This window comes from Hyperoodon ampullatus (genome assembly GCF_949752795.1).
Source record: "Hyperoodon ampullatus genome assembly, chromosome: 3".
NCBI lineage: Eukaryota > Metazoa > Chordata > Mammalia > Artiodactyla > Ziphiidae > Hyperoodon > Hyperoodon ampullatus.
The window spans coordinates 10,357,381-10,382,786 of record NC_136916.1 but is presented as its reverse complement, the minus strand read 5'-3'; the positions used below and the strand labels follow the sequence as shown (position 1 = coordinate 10,382,786).

General features: G+C 39.8%; 1 protein-coding gene across 1 annotated transcript in view; it reads left to right on the top strand.

Moving 5' to 3' along the window:
• Positions 1-25,406, top strand: part of MYO3A (myosin IIIA) — a gene marked incomplete at both ends in the record, with an annotated part of 156,467 nt that overhangs the window by 111,118 nt on the left and 19,943 nt on the right. The window contains 8 exons of the mRNA XM_079700501.1: positions 252-331; positions 781-858; positions 3,423-3,628; positions 9,870-9,981; positions 12,753-12,915; positions 14,826-14,949; positions 16,811-17,723; positions 19,490-19,634. Coding sequence (XP_079556627.1) covers positions 252-331; positions 781-858; positions 3,423-3,628; positions 9,870-9,981; positions 12,753-12,915; positions 14,826-14,949; positions 16,811-17,723; positions 19,490-19,634 — 1,821 coding nt within the window. The remainder of the gene's footprint in view (positions 1-251; positions 332-780; positions 859-3,422; positions 3,629-9,869; positions 9,982-12,752; positions 12,916-14,825; positions 14,950-16,810; positions 17,724-19,489; positions 19,635-25,406) is intronic.

Here is a 25,406-nt window from a genome sequence, read left to right as displayed (position 1 = left end):
AACGGAAATCCAACACTTACCTCTCCTTTTTCTATTCTCTAAGCTGGAGTATTTTTCTGAATTTAAAATTTGTTATACATTTTCAAGTAATATTATTTTATATGTAAGTGTCTCAATAACTAGTTAACCAAGCATGTGAGTATGAATATTGCAGGGCCAGCAATGCTTATTTTAACATTGAAGTAAATGGAGGAAATCTTCTACCATTAAGGATTCTAAAAGGTGTATTAATTTTATCTACATTCCCATAGGTAATCTGCCATATTCTAAAACTAAAAACATAATAAACTATCAAATGAGGACTTCAGAAAAATCAATCAACCTGACAAAGGTAAGGAAATGTATTTTTCATGGCAGTGAGTCTAAGAACCTAACCTTTACAATGGAAGTATTTGTATGATAAGAGTAAACAGCCTTTCCCTTCGTTTTCTCCCTTTGATCTTTCTTTTCTACTTAAACAGATATTTATGTTATGTTCATATTACCGCTAGTCACTAAGATAATCATGCATTTCTGATATGTTCCTAACTCTTCATTTATAGCTAGTTTTAATGTTACTCTAAGACCAACTAAAAATGTATTAGCTAAGGTCAGAGATACATTCCATGCAAAACTGATTAAAATCCCAATGAGACTGGCAAAACAATTACCTTAAAATAAAAATTCAACATTTTGTTATTTTATGTATGTGAAGGCATAGACTAAGGAAAATTCCACGTGCTCCCTGTAGAGCATAAAGTACAATAGGTGCTGAAGTATCGCTGTCTTTCTGGGCCTTAGGGTGAAACTGGAGAAGCCACCCGTCATGCCAGAGAGACAACCAACATGAAAACACAAACAGTTGCATCGTATTTTAGAGTAAGATATTAAATTATGTTGTGTTGTGCTTAGGCATGTTATTTATTCTAAATGGGAGTTACAGATTAAAAGTAAGTAACAAGTATCAGAGCGCTATTAGCAAAAGAGAATTTGTGTTGTATTTCATTTACTATCTGTTAGATACACAATATATTACAGTGCATTCTCAAAAACTTGTGGTTTGGTTTACTTTGGTATTTTATTGATGAAATTATTGTATACTAGGTCAATCTTAATGGCGGTCTGTAGCTTGGTTAAAATTTGTCCATAGAACCAAACACATTTACACTAGAATAAAGCCTAAAAGGGTTTGAAATTCAATGGTGTGAAAACCATCAGTCCTCCTTCCCACCCCTGAATGACCTTAAGGGGATCCCACCCCTGAATGACCTTAAGGTGGACAGATGGGACAGGGTTGAGCATCCACCTCCATTCCACATCTCCCTGTACCTAGACGAGCTGAACACCTCAGAAGAAAAACAGAACTGGTGTAGGCATGGGACAAAGAGAAGGGACACCAGGGAAATACCAGTAACATGCCAAGGAAGTGAGTCACTGTGTCCTTAGCATAGGACCAAGGTGACCTTTCTTCCTTGGACAAAGGTAGGAGAGAGCTAGGAAAGAAAAGAAGCACTGCATTCTCTGTGGGCCCTGGAGAACAAACTCTAGATAACCCTGCCTTCATTATTGGTTCCAGTTCTTGTTTATCTCTTCTGATAAAGTCATACTAACCAGCCAATGAAAATGAATAAAATACCACCTAAAATTTAGAAACTTACTAATATCGTGTAATGTGGGAGAAGGGGAGGAAATGGGGTTAAATTTACTACGTGTTCAGTGAATAAATCCAGTTCCCTAACAGAGTCATGAAATACTTTTAAAAATAACTGGGTGGCTTTAGTAAATATTTCTCAAGTCCTAAGCTTGCAGCAGACAGTGTGTGCTTAGTGCATTTATATGCTTAACATCTCGTTTGCTGCTGGTACATCCACCTTACAGCAGGCTGCAGCACAGCTGAAGGACTGAAAGTATTTACAGCCAGATTATTTTCGTCTTTAAGTGAGTCATCCAAAACCATTATCATACCACTGTTGTTGACATCAAGCAGTGTGTGTATGTTCACGCCGTGCATTCATAAAGTCGTTTTACACCTCGGGCTGCAGTGAAAAGGGATAGAAGGTAATTCCGTATAGTATGTACCATATTTTAAGTTATGTTTCATTCTGCAGAGGAGGATGAACATGATCTAATACGCTGCCTTGGTCCCTAAGAAACACCAGTGCCTAAGTTGCAGGGAGCTCTTGCTCAGCATGCCAACAGACACATCTATCACCTTTCTATCTCTAGTGTCTGGCAGATGTTTGCAATGATGACTTACAGATAAATGTTATGAAAAGGGCCCCAAAGTGGCAGACCCCAGCTGTTTGAAGAAGCTCACAGCTGAGTGTCGGTGCCCAAGAGGAAGCTGTGCAAACCCAGTGCTTTGTCAGTTGCCCAGTTCCAGGATTTGGTTTGCACTGGCTTTGTAACGCAGGCTTTATATTTCCATCAGTAAAGGGGATTCAGCCATCAACAGCTGTCTATGTTCATACACTCATTACCTTGCCAACAGTTGTAATCCCGGTCTTTGACATACTGGTTTGTTGGGATTCCATTTTAGTTGAACCGTGATTATCCTACTGTGTTATACTTGGTTGTCCAGCAGTTGGCTGCTGTTTTAATAAGGTATTGCTGCAGAAGATGGTTTTCATATCTATGTGATTAAAATATTTCTAAAATAAGAAAATTATCAAACGAGAGCAGATTAGAGTACTTAAGTGGATTTGCTTATTTTTATAACTGTGTCTTACGTAGTAAAATGCATTAACTTCTCAGTCCTTATTTTATTTTATTTATTTATTTTTTTTGCGGTACGCGGGCCTCTCACTGCTGTGGCCTCTCCCGTTGCGGAGCGCAGGTTCCAGACGCGCAGGCTCAGCGGCCATGGTTCACGGGCCCAGCCGCTCCGCGGCATGTGGGATCTTCCCGGACCGGGGCACGAACCCATGTCCCCTGCATCAGCAGGCGGACTCTCAACCACTGTGCCACCAGGGAAGCCCTCAGTCCTTATTTTAAACTAGGAGATGATACTGAGAGGGATTCAAGTGTTTACTTTCGTACTTTCTACAAAAAAAGAACTAGACAAGGAAATTAATAGTATAAGGAGGAAACCAGATTGTGTGCTAAATATTGTAATTTGGCCAGTTTCCCTGAGAGGATATAATTACTTCCAAACAAGCTATATCAAAAATAATTTCATCTATTAATTAAAGTTGCCTTAAGAATTCACAGGCAACCTTTTAATAGCTAAGTTCCTAGTTATTGCCTCTACATTTTTATGAGTAAATATGTATTTTAGAAAATATACTATAAAGAAAATATTTATTAACACATATATCCCTCATTGTGAATTACTGTGTAACTCTCAGTTTTCAGATTTTATTCTTATAATTAAAAGAAAGACCTGCGAGCTCATAAGTTTCTGAATGCTACGCTGGGGATTTTATTTTTGTTGCATATTATAGTATTCTCTGATGGATTTGTTATCTAAAATGGTGGTTGGCCAACCTCACTTTGTCCGCTGCATCAAACCAAACAATGAACGTCAGGCAAGAAAATACGACAAAGAGAAAGTCCTGCTCCAGCTTCGCTACACAGGCATTCTGGAAACAGCAAGAATTCGAAGGCTGGGATACTCACATCGGATACTTTTTGCCAACTTTATAAAGCGGTATGTGGACTTCTTTTTAGTTTCCATGTACAGTAAAAATTCTTGAGAAGAATGATAGGAAACAGAAAGAGAATCACTCGAGGGTTCTAGAAAGGAGGCATTTTGTTCACGAAAATGATTGTGTGTCGAAAGAGAAGGTAACTCTTAACTGGGGCTGGAAATTTCTGTTGTCAGCTGAGAGACCCAGGTCAGAGACAGGATGACAGAGGGGCCTGAGATGCTGTTCTGAGGAGCCGGTTCTCATCTTAGCTCTGCCACTTGCTGTGTGACCATGGCCTGGTACCAGTGATTGCCAATGAGGGGAGATTTTGACCCTCAAAAGACATGCTAATGTGTGGAGACATTTTCGGTTGTCACAGCTGGTGGGAGGGCAGGGTGCTGATGGCATCTAGTGTGTGGAGACCAGAGATGCTGCTAAACATCCTAAAATGCACAGGACAACCTCCCCGCCCCCAACAATGAATTATCCAGCCTAAGATATTAACAGTGTCGAGGCTGAGAAACCCTGGCCTCCAGGAAACCTCATTTTCCTCATGACTTCCTGATAGAGTTGTTATGAGGATCGAGTGAGATAGTCTCTAAAGGGGTTTTAGAAGACATACAGAAGCAATTAGGTTTTAGGAGTCCTTCTCAATGGTCGAGATTAATGTAAAATGAATTAAGTTATGTATTTAATATATATGATCAAGTAACACACTAGTGGTGCTATAGAGGCTCAATATCTTATATCTTATATATTTAATGTTTGAAATGCCCATGTTTCTGATATTTATCAATTCGATGATTTCTCTTAGCCATTGAAGTTTCAGTTTTCAAAAGTGAAGTCTATTACAATTTTCAGGTAAAGCCTAGCGTTTGAGGAAGTCTCCATAGGTAACATTCTCTGCCTTTTTTAAAGAGTGTACAAAGTAATATTAATAATAAAACAAAGTTTTTTGATTGCACAATGAGCTGTGCAATCACAAAAAAAACACAAACCATTGTCTTGTCTGTGTCAAACATTCTTTTACTTGGGGTAACCAAGACCCTCTCTAAATGAAATGAGAATTCTAATTCTTTTTGCAAATTTTCAGCAATTCATGGTAATTTTTGATTTTTTTTCATTAGAGACCTAGGAAAGGAAAGAAAGGTATTCATTTGAACTGCCTTGATAGAAAGAAAACCCTACCACATTTTCATGACAGAGAGCAAAATTACATAAATATATTGACTTTCATATTGACAACTCTTCTATAGTAGTTTAAGACAGACTTAAAAACTTCAAGGTTTAGAGTTCAGAAGTACAGCCAACATTTAATCATTGACTTTACTTCTCACAGAGCAGACCCAATTTTATATTCAAAACTTAAGAAATAAAAAATACTGGAATTTCTTACTGGCTAGTAGGTAAATTCTCCATTCTGTACATGAAAGCAGGTAACCCAAACATTCTTGAGTTTCAAATTTCAAATTAAAATTTGACCTTATTATTATACTTTTCATTTTTTAGGAGAAGAGTTCATCTTTAACTTGCTTAACTATCAATATAGGTAACGTTAATATAATCTTAATATAAGTACCCTTAAATTTCAGTGACTTTTTTTTATATACAAGGCACTGTGCTAAGTACTGTGGAAGACACTGAGTTTTAAAGCTTGCTTGATCCTCAAGAGTTAACATTCCAGTTAGAATTCTCAGAGCTGCAGACCTAGAGGTTAACGAACAATGCAGGGTAATAAATACCAAGATCCAAAGGGATGGTACATAGTGTAAGAGTTCAGGGAAGAGAAAGATGATCTCCAAGAAGGCTGATAAGAGAGAATATCAAGAAAGAGTGCTAAACAGGGATCTGATGGTGGGCATAGTTTATGGAGAAGACAGGAAGGGGCTTTCTTGGTGTACAGGTTGGTGTTCCAAAAACTAGAGAGACTTGGATTAGACTGGCTGAGCAGTATGCGTTACTGACGTGACAGACATTATAAAGATGGGATCAGATGGGAAAACCGATCAGGTAAAGTTATGAAGAGAGAGCCTTAAATGCTAGACTAAACTAGTAGTTTCAAAACTATCTATGGTTTTACAGTATGGCCCATAGAAGAGCTGAGCTTATTTTCTTGATGATGTTGTACTTGAAAGTAACTTATTTGGAAGGTCAGAGGTGAGAATAAATTTTTAAATATGCTTCCAAGTCCCGTGCTATTATAGAATAGCAAATTACTACATGATAAATGAAGAGGGGGAAAAACTAAGTTTATGGAGGACATGTGAATAACTGTTCTGAATCTAGGAAGCTCCAGAAATAAAAGGCTAAGCCTTTTCTCTGTCACTAATTTGAAAACTGTCATCCGAATTGGCTAGACTCTTAGGAAGGCAGGACAATTTGCAAAGGCCCTGTGGAGGTGTAAATAGGACTAAATAACCCTCCTCTGTCTGGCTTAGCCTTTGACTAACCCTCCTTGTAAGATGCAAAATTCATCAGACCCTTTGTTCATTCTGTTGTAGATAAACTCTTCTGTTTTGTGACAAAGAAATAATCCTAAAGGAAGACACATAACATGAACTTAGTTTGCACAAGACACTGGGTTTTTACTGTAGTTATTTCAAATGAACCCTTATACTAAGAAGCCACTGAAGTTGGCTCCATTTTCCCACCAGGCACCTATACACAGTGGTTTGGCTGTCAGAGCTCTAAAACAAACAGAACTTAGTGAAGGAAGTAGTGTAGTGAAGGAGCGTAGTAAGTGCACATGCTTTGAAATCAGAAAACCCAAGTTTGAATCCCAATTCTGCCACTTACTAAATGTGTGACTTTGTTCAGCGTTACTTGAGTAACGTTCGATCTTCAATCTTCCCATCTGCAAATAAGGGTGATGATAATAGTATCAATATCTACTTTATGGGCTTCCCTGGTGGCGCAGTGGTTGAGAGTCCGCCTGCCGATGCAGGGAACATGGGTTCGTGCCCCGGTCCGGGAAGATCCCACATGCCGCAGAGCGGCTGGGCCCATGAGCCATGGCCACTGAGCCTGTGCGTCCGGAGCCTGTGCTCCGCAACGGAAGAGGCCACAACACTGAGATGCCTGTGTACCGCAAAAAAAAAAAAAAAAAATTAAAAAAAAATTAATATCTACTTTATAGGTGGTTATAAACATTAAATGAAGTAATATATATGAAGTTTGTAGATGGAGCCAAATGTCAACAATACATATCAGCTATAATTATTTTCATTATTATTTTTGCCTCAGCCTCAAACTCCCCAAATTACTTACTGCCTACTGTGCTGTGGTCTAAAATACCACAATGTACACCATGAAGCGAACCCATAAAAAGCAAAGCAGAGTCAGTACGTTGGATTTAAAACAAGAGGCACAACAAAGCACAGGTCTGGGGCTTTCCTCCATAAGCTCATCTGGTGTGCCTAGATGTTTATTCCCACAGCAAGTCCCAGAGACAGTCCGTGGGTCACTCAACAAGCATTTAATTGCACACCCACTATGTTCCAGTCCTTGAACAAAAGATTAACTCAGATCTTAACCCAAAGATTCCTAAAAGAACCTCTGATGTTAAGAAACTCACAGTCCAGACTAGTTGTGGGAACAGGGATCTGATTATCTACATTATCATATGATGTAACATAAACTCCAGGAGGCCAGAGTGTTGGTCTGTCGTGTTCACTGCTGTGTCCCCAGCACTTAGGAGGGTGCCTGGCACATGCTGGGTGTTCAATAAGTATTTGTCACACGAATGAAACAGAGTGGATATTTTTACTAAAATTGTGCAGGTCTGGGAGCATGAAGTAGAGCTGGTGGGAGTGAGGAGAAAAGGGGGAGACTTCTTAGATTATAGTAGAAATACAGAGAAAGCAGATAATCATAAAAGTAATATATATACATACTATATATATTAGAACATCAACATGTATTCATTTTTCAATCTTTTGATATAGGCTTATTTTTTTCTTTGAATAAAATCCACTAATCAGAGTTTATTGACTCTTTCTTACATAAACTATTCATAATCCCTTATGTATGATTTCCATTCATATTTCTTGAGGTGAAGGAGGAAGTTAAAGATAACTCCTGAAACAATCACAGGGCTAAATATTTCTTGATTCTTATGATTCTGCTCCAACTTCCGTAATGGCTTCATCCATGTTTAATTCCATAGTTTTTTAGAATAAGTACTTCTTTAGAAGGTCTTACCAAAGCATTTGATGCACTTTTCGAGAAACAGCCCTCTGGCTTTCCTCACTCACCTTTCATCAGTTTATCTGATATGTATTTGAATAACTCCTCACCAAGTGAATGAACAGGTTTGGCAGCAAACACAGCTCCCCTGGTGGGGAAAGAAGCGCCCAGGCACACTAGGCAGAGCTGCTGCCCACACACCCCAAGTGTGCAGTGGACATCAGCCGGTGTGCCTAACACAGGGAAATCGAATGTTAGTCCAGTGGTCTATTCACTGAAGATTTGTTAAAGAGCGTTTCTAGAATATTGAAAGAGTAGGTCTTCTTTGAGGGAGCAGGGAGTGAGGATGGAAGGACATACAGGCATGGAGGATGACACATCCAAAAGCATCGAGCCATGAGCAGACGTGGCCCTTTGGCATAATTGTGAATAGCTTTCAGGACTGGAGCTCAAGATGTCCGTGGAGAATGGCCAAGGGTGAGGCTAGCAAGTCGGGCGGGGATACAGAGCGGGAGGGAGCATGCAGACTCGTCATCATGCGTGGCAACCAGTTTTAAAGACTGCCTTTCAGCAGGTGTGACCCCTGCATTTCCCACATTGTCACTCTTCCCGGCTCACATATTCACGTGGCCTGCCCAGCCTTTGAAAGCACCTGCTTTTGCCATCCCAGCTTAGAACTTGGGAAATTCTCGGACACTTTCAAGTCAGGAAAGGACTTGATCAGATTTTCATTTTATTAAGATAAATTCAGACAGAGCTGTGGACATCGGCTAGGAAGCGGGGAGGAGGGCGCGAAGACGCACATAGCCAGTCGGGAGGTGGTTTAAGGTAAGGGCAGTAGGACTAGAGAAAAAGACAGGGATTTCAGAGAGACTTCTAAGCTTGTTGGATACACGGAGTGAAGAATAGGAAAGAATCTAGGATGACACACAGATTTCTAGCTTTAGTACCTTAAGAAGGGGTGACATCATTCACAGAGATAAGAAAGAAAAGGTGATGCATTTTGCTGAGTCTGGAGTGTCTGTGGGCTAAGCAGGTGGGGATGTAGGGTAGGCAGTCAGAAGTAATGTTCCCAGTTTATGGAAATAGGGCTGAGGATGTATGTATAGCAATCATCACATACAGGGAACAGTCAGAGTCGTGCATGTAGACGTGACGCGTGGAGAGAGCCTAGAAAGAAACAGAACACCGTAGAGCCCTAGCATTTAAGCAGCAAGTCGAGGAGGCATGTCGAGGAGACTGAAAAGGAGGAGGAGAAACGGGGGTGGGGGCAGGGTGGGCTGGGAATCTCAGGGACACTCTCTCAAGATGGAGAACTACAGAAGGAACACTTAGGGTTAGGATGGAAAACAACCGGCTAAGGCTTCATCACTAAAAGATCGTATGCGATTAAATAAGATCCCAGGAGCGGAGGAGTGATGGGAGGTAGGGAACTGGAGACAGTTATCCTAAACCATCTTTCTGTTTGTCCACAAAGCCAGTGGGGCATATGGAACCATTTCAGAGGAGAGGCACTCAGGGGGATTGCTTTGCGCTAAGTGTGAGGAGGCAGGAGAGAGAAAGGGGATTGAAAATATACAGAAGAAAAGAGGAGGGCAGGAAGAGAGGACATCTAGAACACAGGCGGATGGGCAGTATCTCCTCCTCTCTCATTTCCCTCCTGTATTACGCCCTTACTCACTTCCTCCCCTCAATTGTTGCTGTAATGCGGGAAGTTTGTGTAGAATTGAACTCCTTCATCCAATTTGAAGATCAGCTCCCAGTGTTTTTGTAAAGATGAAAAAAATGAATGAAATCTTCCCCTCTGCTTCTGCCACTGCGGTCCTTCTGCTCTTAGTGACCAGAGAAAGGTTGCTTTTTAAAAAATATCCAGTTAATTTTTTTCGAACGACAGAGTTTTGTACGGGATTTTAGTGTTGTGTTGAAAAGCATCACTGTAGTGAAAAACAATGCTCAAATTACACAAGTAGTCAGTCTGGAATTCAATGTACTGCAGAGTTGTTCTAAGAAGCCCACCAGGCTCCTGAGACGTTGAACTTTTATGAAATACTAACCAGCCCTCTCTCCCGTTCAAAGGTATCACGTTCTCTGTTACAAGTGGTGTGAAGAACCTCCACTGAGCCCTGACACCTGTGCCACCATTTTGGAAAAAGCTGGTCTTGATAACTGGGCTCTTGGAAAAACGAAAGTAATGTTTTCATGTAATTTTCAAGAAAAAAATTCATACTTATGGTGGATGTACTGAGAACTACATTTTACAGTGATTGAAAATATGGCATTTCATGTTATAGAATCTCTAGCTTGAAATAGGGGAAGAAAATTGATAAAGTCATAACGGTTTCCTTCATCAGAATTAAACACTTTGCTCTCGTAAAGGTTTCTTTTAAGAAATTCAAGAAAAATATATCTTGAAGATTTATCCAAAAAAAAGATGGAATGGATGAGTCTAGAAAACAGACTTTTATATTTTCTCTATTTTATCACCACGAAATATAGTCAAAAAGCTGTCGAGAATCAGAATGATTTCAATAGGATTCTGTTTTTCTTTATTTTCCTAATTCTCAAATCTGCTTTTGTTGTAAACTTGAAATTTATCCGGAGTGAAATGTTATTACTAGACTCACACTATAGGTGTTTGGATGTTGGTGTGTTTATGTATGAGATCTGAGGGCCTGTGAGATCTTAGCTTATTTAATCCCTTAAAGCAGCGGTCCCCAGCGTTTTGGGCACCAGGGACTGGTTCCGTGGAAGACAGTTTTTCCACGGTTGGGGGGCGGGGGGAGGATGGCTCAGGCGGTAATGCGAGCGATGGGGAGCGGCAGGTGAAGCTTCGCTCACTCGCCTGCGGCTCCCCTCCTGCTGTGCGGCCCGGTTCCTCCTGGGGGTCAGGGACCCCTGCCTTAAAGAATGAAGTGCAAAACCATAACCTGTTTTGAATATGGAAGTAAGATAGGTGGCTTCTTGGAGAAAGGATGCATTTATTTCTCAGATATCCTCAGAGCATTACAAACAAGATGGGGATAAGGAGATAAACAGGACCAGGTCCTGGGAGTACACTAAATGTATCACTGGGGGAGGATGGAGAAGAAAATCAAGCTAAGGCAAAGAAGTACTCAGATTGGCCACTCAAGAGTAACTGCTTTCAGCTATTCCATAGACGTAGACTGAAATGCCACACTCGCCAAGAAATTTATATTAGCTGTGGGAAGTGTGGGACAGAATTTTCATGTGTTCAGATGAGAAGTTAAGCCTGTTAGTTATCTCTTTTATATATAGTAGTGTGTATATGTCAGTTCCAATCTCCCAATTTATCCCCCCCGCCACCGATTTCCCCCTCGGTAACGCTAAGTTTGTTTTCCACATCTGTGACTCTATTTCTGTTTTGTAAATAAGTTCGTTTATACCATTTTTTTAGATTCCACATATAAACAATGTCATATGATATTTGTCTTGCTTATAACTGATTCACTTTGCTGTATAGCAGAAACTAACACAACATTGTAAATCAACTATACTCCAATAAAAATTAATTTTAAAAAAGAAAAGTCAGGCCTGTAACAATTTAAGGAAATTTTCAAAATGTTTATCTTATACGGAGTGTCCTACATATTCAGTAATCCGTGTTTACTTTAGTATTTAGTAAGGGGAATTCCTGAGCATTACAAAGATATGTTTTTTATTCACACCGTTTTCTTTCAGATTCTCACAAAAATGAATTTTGTCAGGCTGAAATCTCATGATTTATGGTCTGAAACACATGCCTAACTTCAAATGGAGTTTTAACTTGTAAAAAGACCCTTTGCAGTTCCAATTTTGCATGATATTTAAGCAGCATTTTAAAGCTATTTGTATTTTTCCACTTCACCTTTTCCAACTCATTAAGATGGATCAAAGTATTCAATATAAGAACATTCCTAATGCTGTGCAAAAAAAAAATGATGACCTTTTTAGATAGATTGAATTTTAAATGAATTGTTGGCAGTAGAATAGACTAAATATATTAGCATCTAGAGTCCTGTAGAAATTAAAACTAAATTCAATCAAAACCTGTAATGCTAAGCTGTTGGCCCTTGGTGCCAGGCTTCTAAGTGCTGAGAGAATTCTACAGTCAGGGTTACCAGGTCTCATGACTCAGCTCTTAAATTTGAATTTAAGTGACTTCTTAGTGGATTCAATAAACTCTCTTTGAGGTGACTTTCATTAGTAAATTTAGCCATTAAAAGAAAAAAACATACCTTCCTATTTCCTGGGAGTGGTTGAAAACTCTTAGTTGAGAACAGCTCGGAGCCTTCAGGGTCCCCTGTTGCTCCGATTCATTTTGATTTTAGAATCATCAAAAACCAGCCCTCCTGTCTTCACAGTGGCTGCTGGGTCTGGTGAGAAAGTTGTTCATTCTGCATGGGACCCTCTGTCTGCCTTACTCTCTCCACTGACAACACTGTGAGCCCCTGAACGGCAGCGCCCCTGGTTTGTCCACCTTTGTATCCCAGCAGATAAGTACATAGAATAGGTCTCAGTAAACATTTGGTGAATGAACTCCTGTAACTATAATTGTCCTCTCTCTTACAAATAGATTTGTAAGATTTTTAAGTTTGGGGAGTTTAATTATCTCTTCTTTCAAAAAGCATAAAAAATTAGCTTTGCCCAGAGTATCTGATGCTAAAACTTTGATAAAAGAGCTTGGTATCCTCCACTCATATTGGCCCATCCAACAAAACCTAGGTACCTGTTGCAAATAAACAGTATGATTGTTAAACTATATTCCTTCTCAAAGAGGGGTTTTCTTCAGTCATAAAAATCTATAATGTGATAGCAACATCCAAGCCAAAGAAGCAAAAGTTAGTGATTTCCAAAATAGAAAAATGTTTAGAATATAATCTAGTCTTCAGAGCACAGCACATGACTGTTTCACACCTGCACACCGTAGTTTTATTTGTGTTTTATTTTAATTCTTTTAAGGTGTTCCTTAAGTATTATCATGTGGAACAGTTAAATTTAATGCGAAAGGAAGCCATCGACAAGCTTATTTTGATTCAAGCCTGTGTCAGAGGATTCTTGGGTTCAAGAAGATACCAAAAAATACAGAAGAAAAGGAAAGAGAGCGCTATAATAATACAGTCAGGTAATCACTCAGACCATCTCACTGTAATAAAACATAATGCTATGTTTAGATGTGTGCATGAAATCAAATCTTACTTACCTCCAATTCTTATGTAGCTTTCGTGTTTAATTCCAAACTCTGTTACCTTGATACTTTCTCTATGCCAAATCTGAATGATTGTTGTAGTGACTGACACTTTTAATATCTGAATAAATGTTTTGTTTTAAAGAAAATATTTTTTAAATTTTCTGTCACAATGAAACACAATTGACGTATTGTGCAAGATACAGCAAGTGACTGAATTAATTGTAGATCTCAAGAATCATATTATTATAACCCATTGGACAATAACATTTTCCCTACTTTATTCCAAAGGTTACACTTGCCATAATTTTTGACAACTTAATGAAATCTCATTCTGCTAAAGGGCATCCATTTCTTTCTGTTAACTGTAGGGAAATAATATTTATAATCATATTTCACAAGTTTTTATTAAATGTACTAATAGACTTTGGACTTCACTTTCCATTTTTCTATAAAAAGCTAAATTTAGAACCCAGCATGGCTTAATACAAGATCTTTCAAAAACTTTTGACTAGATACCCATAACAAACAATGTATTTTACTCTGTAACCTGATACACACACATACTACAAGCACTGCATTCTGATACTTTTCTATTCTGGTTTATTCCATTTAATTTCTAGATGTTAGATTTGGCCCACTAAATCGATTTTATGATCCACTATTTATTTGCAAGCTACATTCTGAAGAACGCTGATGTGGTGGGCAGAGTAGCTGACTGACATTCAAAAGATTCAGTTCAAGGTCCAGTTCCAATCCGTCAACCCATAAGAGCTCATCATCATCTTTGGGAATTTTAAGCCCTTCACTTCTCACTGGGACATCAAAAATGCAAACCCTGCAATTTGGGATTTAATTCTTTATCCACAATTCCAGACTTCATAAAACACTGAAAAAAGAGGTTTTTCATAACTCATTTGGAAGTGAAACATGACCTAATATTCACAGTCCTTTATTCATCCCACTTGGTAAGAATTGTGTGTTTTTCTGGAGAAATATTCATGTGTTTGACTATGGAATGCTGACTTACCATGGGGAATTTTACAGAATATATGTTATTTGTTCCAAATTACTTTTCTAAAATTTTTTTTTCTTTTTTTTAAAATTTTTATTTATTTATTTATGGCTGTGTTGGGTCTTCGTTTCTGTGCGAGGGCTTTCTCTAGTTGCAGCAAGTGGGGTCCACTCCTCATCGCGGTGCGCGGGCCTCTCACTACCGTGGCCTCTCTCGTTGCGGAGCACAGGCTCCAGACGCGCAGGCTCAGTAATTGTGGCTCACGGGTCCAGTTGCTCCATGGCATGTGGGATCTTCCCAGACCAGGGCTCGAACCCGTGTCCCCTGCATCGGCAGGCAATCTCCCAACCACTGCACCACCAGGGAAGCCCTAAAAATTTTTTTAAAAAAAGTTTAAGTCTGAATTCTGAAATATATCTGGCTCCAAGAATAACTGACCGAAAGATTAAAACCATATACTTAGATAATAGGGGTTTTCTCCCATGAATAGCTGAACATGGCAGAAATAAAAGAAACATACGCATTAGCAGATTTTAAGCAAATGGTGAGTACATGTTGTCTTTTTCATCAACTTAGCTCATCTCTATCATTTTAGTTTCATCTTAATACTCCCCTTAATACGAAAGTTACTTTAATTATTTTCTTGCTAAAGCTTGTCGTCTGGAAGAGTCTTGTTAATGAGTCCCATATTTTTTCGAAGCTGTTCTATTTGGAGTCTTTAATTTCATTTTCCTCTTTGGTACTGATGGTGAAAAGCCATTTGTTTCTACCCATTGAAGTAATGCTTTTTATCTATTATAATTAACACTGCTCTGGGCCTTATATGTTTCAGCCGCAAGAGGACATCTAGCCAGGAAACAAAGGAAAGAAATTGTTAACACGAAAAACACAGCAGTAAAAACCATTCAGACTCAAGATCAGGAATTTGACTACAAGAAAAACTTTGAAAATAAAAGGTAAAATAATGTTCATTCTTATACCATCTTGACAGTATAGATTTTTCACATCTGGAAAGTCACAAAATAAAGTCCACAATGGACAGGATGTGGTACACATATACAATGTAATATTACTCAGCCATAAAAAGGAATGAAATAGTGCCATTCACAGAGACGTGGATAGAGCTAGAGACTGTCGTACAGAGTGAAGTAAGTCAGAAAGAAAAAAACAAGTATCATATAATATTGCTTATATGTGGAACCTAGAAAAATGGTACAGATGAACTTATGTGCAAAGCAGAAATAGAGACACAGATGTAGAGAACAAACTTATGGATACCAAGGGGGGAAGGGAGGGGTAGGATGAATTGGGAGAATGGGATTGATATATATACGCTACTATGTGTGAAATAGATAACTAATGAGAGCCTGCTGTGTAGCACAGGGAACTCTACTCAGTGCTCTGTGGTGACCTAAATGGGAAGGAAATCCAAAAAACAGGGGAGATATATATATATATAACTGATTCACTTTGCTATACAGTAGAAACTAACACAACATTGTAAAGCAATTATATTCCAATAAAAATTAAAAAAATAAAAGTCCACAGTCTTTCTCGTACCTAACCAGGTTCCTAACAGTGATGCATCAAATGTCAGCTACACCCCGTGGCCACTTTTGTGTTCTTTATCCTATTTGAGAGTTTGTTAGCATTTCACTCAGATGACCACACTTTCCTCCTCAAAGAAGATCTTATCTTCAAGTTAAGGGGAAATCATTCCAACTATCCTTTCAAAAGGGTATTTATAAAGGAACAACTGTGAAATTTTGGCCAGCGTATTACAAGATCATGAGCCATAGCAGGGACGCTGCTTTTCCTTGAATTTTGTAAGATATTTTCTGTGATCCGTAGACTTAGAGCTTATCAAAGTACAGCACGCAACCTGGTGAACATACCCTGCTTACTGGTCTCAAATGTAGATATAGTTTCCACATCTCCTTACTGTAGGTACTTTGTTTGGAAAAGGACATATCTTTTTTTTTTAATTTCCTATTTAATCTTAATGTCTTGAAGCTGAAACAAATTAAACAGCCAGTGGTTTTTCACCATTGTATATAAAATTGCTAGTTTACAAGAGAACATGATACTTTAATAAAATGTAAAACTAAGTAACCAACTTTTTTCATGTCTCTAAAAAGCAAAATGACTCTTCTTAAAGAAACAAAAGGCTACCAAGAGATTCAAAGGTTTCTGCTGAGTTACAATATGTTTTAATAATCTAGGGACTCGATGAGGATATTTTTAAATGTATGCCCTCACTAACTGAACACCCAACATTATGTTTGTTCCTACATCACCTTCTAGCTTTTTGTTATTTTAGCTCTTCTCAAATCTTTCAGAATTGTGACAAATACTAACAAATGATGGCTATCACAGAAAATTATGAAAGAGGAAAATGTATTTTTTTCCTTGTCTTCTTAATGTAATAAATGTACTATAATCATCTTTTCCCACTACTCTGTACCCTCTGCTACTTTTGGAAGAAATACAATCCTGAACGAAGCAAAAAAGATAATTTCTTGGAAAAGGACATATCTTGAAGTGATTAAATTCCTAGGATTTTGATACCTCAGTAAGTGAAATTATGCTAGGATATTTCTCACTCTAATTTGAAGCTAGTTTTCTCATTATTTGAGTAGCCATCACAGTTGTCTCTAGAGAGGACATTTTGGGGAAATACTCAATTATTGTGACTTGATAAGTTTTTATTTTGAGCTTTTGCTTTTCTCCCAACATAATGTAATATGTGCTATTGCCAAAGAAGGTAATAAACTCTAGTTTAGTATCATATATTCCGATGCAATATATTTTACACAGGGAATCTTTTTTGAAGAAACAGACAGAGAATGCAGTCTCTACTAATGAAACAGTCATTCCAGCTCCAAATAATAAGGGGAGTACATCTGTAGTGAAGACTTCTACTTTCAAAGCTGAGGGGGAATCCACGAATGCTATGGAAAGTAACAACAGAGGATATCAGACCCCGAAAAAAATGAACAACGTGTATGAGGAAGAGGCTAAGCAAGAATTGTATCTGGTGGGGGACCCTTGGGCAGAAGTAAACATCAATAAGAAATATATGAAAGACTTGGAAGAAAACAGTAAGATAAGGAAAATGGAAAAGGAGGACACTGTGGTCCAGAATTATTATCAGTGGTACACAGAGGAAAGGAATTTCGAAGACTCAAAAGCAGCATATCTAGAAAGGAAGGCCATATCAGAAAGGCCAGGCTACCCAGGACTTTGGTTAGCACAGGAGACCTCAGCTCCTAAGCAGCCTTCTTTTAAAAAAACTTTAGAACCTAGTCTTAGCCAGAGGTCAGTTTGCCAAGATGCGAATAGCAAGGAAAAAGAAAAGAAGACGTCTGTGGTCACCCAGAATGCCCCAGTATGCAGTCATCAGGGGAACCCTGTAAGGCATGGGACGGTCCAAGAGAGGCAAATCGAACTGGCAATGCAAGTCCAGGAAAAAGAAGACAAAGCAGCGGTGTTCATTCAGAGCAAATACCGGGGCTACAAGAGGGGGCAGCAGTTAAGGAAGGACAGGATGTCTTCTGTTAAAAATCAAAAAGCGGTTGCAACACCGACAGAAGTAGCAAGAAATACTCACATTTTGTATTCCCATCCCGCAAAATTTGAGGAATCCTGTAACATCAGGATGAAGAGTGATAAAGACTCAAAAGCAATTTCAGAAAAAGAAGCGTGTGATTTGGCAATTTTTTCAAAACAGGTATGTAAATGAACAGATTTGTTTACTAGTACAGATCTCTGGGAACTCCACGATAACTGAGTTAAACAGACAATTGATAACTGATATATTGTTTCATCTGTTTTTATGAGGTTGCAAACCTTTTCAATAAAACATCTCAGGGACAGTGCTATTCGAATAGCCATAAATTTTGTAAACAAATTTCTATGATAAAAATAGTATAAAATACGATGGAAATCTTGTGTAGTAAGGAGACTAGTCATTGGTTTATACAGCCTACTAAAATGCTGGCATTTGACAATGCAAATTTCCATGTATCTGAGATCTTCCATTGTAGCTGAAAGAAAAAAGTTTTCAAAATCCTCTAAAGTCTATGCTTTCTGTACCCCAAATTTTGAGAAGACATAACTAGGTATCAGAATCAGATTGTAGCATTACTGAGCATATATGCAATGAAGATGACAGTCTATATGTTCCGTCATGGCCATGAGAAACCATCAAGGAAAACCACAAAGAAAAATTCCCTCTTGGAGAATATCTCATGCTATTGGTAGGTGTGTTTCAGCTGTTTCTAGAAGGGGCAGTTGGCTTTAGGGCTTCTCCCAGGTGTACATGGAACTCTGATAAATTAGTGATATGGAGAGATCACAGGCCCCTGTCCCTGCCCCACTCCGGCTCTTTCTCTCTTTCTAGGTGTTTGACCTTGAGAAAATCACTGTATGTGTCAGCACCCTTATTTTCTCCTGTGTAAAGTGAAGGATTTTCACTAGGTGGCCTCTAAAATGCATATTATAAATGAATAAGTACTATCAGGGTAGTCGATAGTGTATGAAATCATAGAAGAAATGTCATAACGGGTTCAAAGAAGGATCACCTATTACTCCTGAGTCTCTAAACTCTGCCTTTTGTCTGACGGTGGCTAAGCCCGCAAGAAACACAGTAACTGCCCTTGGACACCCCCTGACTGTTATGAGTGTGGCCCAAACATCTCCAACCCCTAGCTGGTCATAGATCTGCCATTGTTTTATTTAGTCCCTTCCTGTTCTACTTTTTTAAGCACATGGAAATATTGAGTTTAATATACAGGCAGTCCTTCCCTTCCTTGCGATAAATCTGCTCACTCTAAAGACCAAAGCAGAGATGAGGACCCTGACCTGCCAAGCAACTGTCACACTCAGGAGATGTAGAATCGCCTGGCATCCACCTACAGCTGGCAGATACCACCGTGGGAGTGGATTCAGTACTCCCCGGGAGCAGAGCTAGAGGCAGAAAAGCAGGAGCCCCACCTGCAACCTAGCAGGGCAGCCGTGTTAACAGACAAGGTAGAGGCAGAGGGGCCAGGATGGAAAGAGGAACCGGAAGAGAGAGAGTAGCACTGACGTCAGGCGAAGAAGCCTGGACAGGAGAGGAGGGAGGTTAACACAGTCCAAGTCAGCAGAGGGGTTCCTCAGGATAAAAGCAGAAGAGCCACGGCAGCAGAATGGTAAGGATGGAAGCCGGATCTCAGGGACCCTGGGAAGGAGTTATCAGGAGAGAGTGCTTCTGGGGGGTCATATGTTGGACAGTTTGGAATGGAAGATGTGAGATGGACAAGTAGCGGGAAGGGGGAGGTTTTGTCAAGTGAGGACTTTATCCAACCTTGGTACAGGGTCAGGGTGAGTCCTGGAGAAAAAGTACATGAGAGCCCCAGGGGGGAGCGGTTCAGGAATAGATCAGACCCCAGTGTACCTGTGGAGCTCACTGAATTCTCTTCATTGATTTAATCTGATATGTGACTTTCTTTTTAGATATCAAAGCTATCTGAAGAATATTTCATTCTGCAGAAAAAACTGAATGAAATGATTTTGTCACAGCAACTGAAGCCTCTTTATCTGGGTGTCTATCCTTATAAGCCAATTACTAGACGAGTTTCTTCTCAGCAGTGCATCTCAGGTAAAGTGGGTAGAGTTGGAACTTCCCGAAGGGCCAGGCAAAGCCAGATACTTTGTTTGTTAGTTGCCCACCTTTATTCTATAGCAGATTTGAGGTGACAATGTTCTAACCGTCTTGGCAAGAGCCTTCATTTTATTTCATTTTTTATAAGTAGATACGCACTTTTCCAGAATGTTCCACATACCCCCTACCTTTTTTGATTTCATTCTCCTCTTCTTCTCTTTTTTCCCTTTATATACACTTCAACTAGAACTTGGCATATGACGCCAAAAGGGAGTCGAAAGGGATGGAGTTGGGGGAGGGTGGGGAGCAGGGTGCAGTTTGGATAAGAGGGAGCAAACAAGTGAAATACATCTGTTCCTTCTGTCAAAATCTGTATGTTAAGTAGAAGGTGCAAATCTCCGTTCAGATGCACAAACCCAGATGCACTATTAAATTTTCTTCTTATCAGCCTAAGTCACTCTCTGCCCACATTCACTAAACTGGTGGCGAATTCAGACTCAGGAATTATCAGGCCTCCCCTTCCCCAGGGCTGTGCAAAGGCCCTGGGGCCTTATATACCCACCAAAAGATCAGGTAACGCCTGTAGTCACTAGTTAGTTGCCCATAGGTACTGCTGTGACACTCAGCTCCTAGCTGGCCTCACGATCTCTACAAGTCGCGAGGCTCTGCTGCTCCCATACGCGCAGGAGACGCCGGGAAGCAGGCGTGTCAGGAGTCTTAACGGGTTCGCACACGCTCCCAGTAGCCCTCCTCCCTGCATGAAGCCTTACCACCTCCCCATGGGCGGCCACCCGTGGCCCTGCTGGGCCCTGTCTGGGAGAATCTGCATTTATTTCCCTTTAGTCCTTATTTCTCGGAGGCCCTCCGCCCGCTCAGGGCCCCAGGCCCCACCTCTGCAGTGAGTTTGGCTCTTAGCAAAGGCAGGACCGCCGCTAACCTCGGGCAACTTCCATGGAAGTCCCTCAGGCAGGGAAAGACTAAGAGGAGCCCGGCTATTTGTCTGATATGAGAGGAAGGAAAAACAGCTTAATGTTTCAATCAATTATCCTGCCACACTGTTTTCAAGACTTGTGTGAAGCTTTCAAAAAAAAAAAAAAAACACTGCCACGCAGTGTCCACCCTTCCCGACCCTGCTGCTCCCAGGCCCTGGCCCAGACCTCTTGACGTGAAGAAACAGCTTGGCAAGTCAGAGCCCAGAGGCCCATTAGTTTGAGTGCCACCGATGCCCCCTGCCCAGAGGCCTGCTGACCGGCAGAGCAGAGAGGGGCTCGGGGGCTTCAGCTTCCCTCCTGGCTGTGTGTGCAGAGACCCTGGTGGAGGCGGGGCAGTGAGGTGCTCGAGGGAGCTTCCGGGTAAGCAGCTCAGCCCAGGGCTCAGCAGGAAGCAGGGGGCGGAGCGGTGCCGCGGACGCTTCCTGGAGGGGAGTGGAGGCTGCCAGTGTATTGCCACGACCTGCACTTTTGACCATCCAGGGAGTTTTGTATGTGTTGTGTGTTGTGTATGTGTGTTTACTGAAAATGCTTTAAGGTGCACAGCGTGATGATTTGAGGCCCACATACCTGGCGAAATATGACTGGAGTCAAGCTAATTAACATATCTTCTTCTCACATAGTTGCCTTTTTTGGCGTGTGTGTGATGAGAGCACCTGAAATCCACTCTCCTAGCACATTCCCAAGATTCAGTACAGTATTATTACCTGTAGTCACCGTGCTGTACATTGGATCTCTAGACTTATTCATCCTGCACACCTGCAGTTCTGTCCCCTTTGACTAACATCTCCCTGTTTCCCCTGCCTCCACACCCCTGGTAACCACCATTCTGCTCTCTGCTTCTAGTGTTCGACTTTTTTAGATTCCACGTGTAAGTGAGATCATGAGGTTTTTCTTCTTTCTGCGTCTGGCTTATTTCACTCAGCATAATGTCCTCCAGGTTAATCCATGTTGTCCCAAATGGCAGGATCTTCTTTAAGGCTGAATAATATTCCTGTGTGTGTGTGTGTGTGTCACATCTCCTTTATTCATCTGTTGCTGGACACTTAGGTTGTTTGCCCTATCTTGGCTATCGTGAATAATGTTACAGTGAACATAAACATATCATGTAAGCTACTGATTTCATTTTCTGGGGATATATATCCAAAAGAGGGATTGCTGGATCATGTGGTAGCTCTATTTTTAGTTTTTTCAGGAATCTCTATATTGTTCTCCATAATGACTGAGCCAATGTACCTTCTCACCGAAGGTGTACAAGGGTTCTCTTTTCTCCACATCCTCACCAGCATTTGTTCCTCTTGTCTCTTTGATAATAGACATCCTGATACCTGTGAGGTGATATCTTATTGAGATTTTGATTTGTATGAAAGCACTCTTTCATATACTGTTGGCCATTTGCATGTCTTCTTTGGAAAAATGTCAATTCAGGTTGTTTGCCAATTTTTTAATCTGGTTGCTTGGTGTGTGTGTGTGTGTGTGTGTTTGGCTGTTCAGTTGCATGAGTTCCTTATTTTGGTTATTTGGATATTGTCTAAAATATATCCAATATGTGGTTTGCAAATATTTTCTCCTATTCTGTAGGTTGCCTATTATGTCTTGTTGATGGTTTCCTTTGCTGTGCAGGAGCTTTTTAGTTTGATGTAGTCCCACTTGTTGATTTTTGCTTTTATTGCCTGAGCTTTTGGTGTCATATCCAAAATATTACTAGCAAGGCCAATGTCAAGAAGGTTTTCCCCTATGTTTTCTTCTAGGATTTTTATGGTTTCAGGTCTTACGTTTAAGTCTTTAATCCATTTTGAGCTGATTTTCTTGTATGGTGTAAGATGACTCCAATTTCATTCTTTTGCATGTGGATATCCAGTTTTCCCAGTGCTATTTATTCTTTCCCCATTATGTATTCTTGATGCCCTTGTCAAAGTTAGTTGACCATATATACTTGGGTTCATTTCTGGGCTCTCTATTCTGTGCCATTGATTTATGTGTCTGTTTTAATGCCAGTACCGTACTGTTTTGATTACTTTAGATTTTTATTTAGCTTAAAATCGGGAAGTGTGATGCCTCCACTCTTCTTCTTTCTCAAGGTTGCTTTGTCAGGGACTTTGAAAAGGCCTAAAAGCAGCAGAACTTTACTAGAAAGTCAAAATAGTTCACTTCATTCTTCAATGAAGGCCAGCCTGGCAAACATCTGAATTTTCCCCTGTCCCTGAGAGTAGCAGAGGAAGTGCCTGAGAGAGGGCCTGAAGTGGCCTGAAGACACAGAGGGGTCTGGGCAGACCTGACAACCCAGAACCAAGTAGGAAGGGAGGATACTGGGAGATGCAGTGGCCCAGGGAGAAAACAGAAACCCAGAATGACTAAGTTTTCTCAGAAGACACTAAGAAAATTGAAAGCAATTTCTTAAATCAATTGTCAACATCATAATAATGGTAAAACACTGAAAGCAGTTCCTTTAAAAAGCAGGATTAAGGTAAGGATGCTAGTAACAACACTTTTTATGTTATTTATTTGGGAATTTCTAGCTGAAGCAATAGGACAGCAAACAGAAGTTTCTGAAAAGCATGATTATTGAAAAGAAGAAGATAGGATTATAGGAGTATTAGCAGACAACATGAATTTTGACAATAAAAATGCAGAGAATGAACTAAAATAATGATTGGTACTTGTAAAAGAATTCAGCAAAGAGATGTAGCTTTCCTATAATAATTTATAATGGAAAAAAGAACATATTGGAAATAAGAGCAAATAAGAGCAAAGAACGTATTGGAAATAAGAACCAATAGAATACCTTGAAATAAAGTTAGCAAGAAAACCACAGAAAGATTAAAAAAAAAAAGCAGAGGTGGATAGTGGAATGACCCACTGTGTTTCTGGATTGAAAGATAAGAAAATGTAAACATATTCTAAAGTCGATTTCTAGGTTAAAAAAATTGTGTTCAAGTTCTATGAGATTTTCTTTAGAACTTAATGTCCCTAGATATCATTTGTAAATTTCAGGAAAAAAGAATAATTATAATTGAGGTCTTGCCTTTTAGATGGTAGAACAAATAATATAAAGCTACCATTAAAACCATATGCCTCTGTTATGAAAATCAACCACAGATTAATGGAACAGAATAGATAGCCCTAAAATTGACTGTAGTATTTATAAAAACCTGTCCCCAAAAGATATACAGCAAACCAATAAGAAATGGACATATAATGCTTAAATTTTTCTGATTTTGGGGGAATAAATAAAACAGCCTTACCTTATACTGAATACCCCAATATTTACCAGATATATTAATGTTTTAAATGTGAGGAATAAACCAAGAGAAACCAGATGATATGAATTGACTATTTCACAGTCTCTGCTTAGAAAATGACAAAGCATATGAAGTAATAAAAAGCATTACAAAGAAACGCTGTGGTCAGTTTACACTGTGTAAACGTTAAAACCTAGACATTAGAAAGCCTCATTTAAAGTTAAAGAGCTCCAGACAAACTGGATACAATATGTAGAACAAATGGAAAAATGGTTAACATATGTAACATAGAAAGAGCTCTTATAAATCATTAGGAAAAACACTAACACCCTCCATGGAAAAATGGACACATTGATTTATTTATAGAAGAACAAATGCAAATGGAAAACAAGCATATATATGATTGCCGTGGAAATTAAAAGTATAAATTAAGTTACTCTTTTGTACTCATCACAATGGCAGGCATGAAAAAATATTTAACGGTGACAAGAATGTGCTAGTTTAATTATCCTCAAACACTAGTGGTGAGACTAAAGTCGCAACATTTCAAAAAAGTGATCTGGCAAAATATGTAAAAAAGCATTGAAATCGTTTCTGTCATTCACCCGGTAAGCCCACTTATGAGAACATAGCCTAAGGAACTAATCAGAGCTGAAAGAGAAAAATGATGTACATGGCCCAAAATAAAATTAGACAATAAGAAAATGATTAATAAGTAATGGCACATTCATATATAAACAGCCCTTAAAATTCATCTTTCAAAGAAGAATCTTAGCAAACTGCTAGCTAATCTAACTAGGGATACAAGACTGCAGAATTGGAATGGGAATCCTGTAAATACGTCAGCTTAATCTTCCCCCGTGTCAGGGGGTTCACTGACAAGAGCATCCATATACAGGCTTCTAGAGAAGCTGAGAGATTGGTGGAGGGAGGGCCAAGTGCTTGCACTCCAGTAGAGTGGACACTCTCCATCCCTCCCTACCTTGGACCTTCAGAGTCCATTCTGTACAAAATGAAGCATCTGAACAATGTTCCTGCAGCCTGTACAGGGCTTCCACACCAGGTGGGAGAAGACTAGAATGCCATCTCCAGATGTTATCTTTGCTGCCAGGCTGTCTTGTGCCACTGAAAGCTTTCTTGCCACCTCCTGTGGCCATGCCTGTGACCAGACATGTCCTTATAAGGAATAGTAGCTTTTTAAAAATATTGGTGTAGGGCTTCCCTGGTGGCGCAGTGGTTGAGAGTCTGCCTGCCGATGCAGGGGACATGGGTTCGTGCCCCAGTCCGGGAGGATCCCACATGCCGCGGAGCGGCTGGGCCCGTGAGCCATGGCTGCTGAGCCTGTGCATCCGGAGCCTGTGCTCCGCAACGGGAGAGGCCACAACAGTGAGAGGCCCACATACCGCAAAAAAAAAAAAAATATATTGGTGTATTTCACCTTACCTTGATGAGAACCACCTATCTGTTGTTACAAAGTTTGAGTGGGGCGGGGAGGGGGTGGGGGAGGCCAGAAACAAACTGAATGTTGCTTGTTTAAA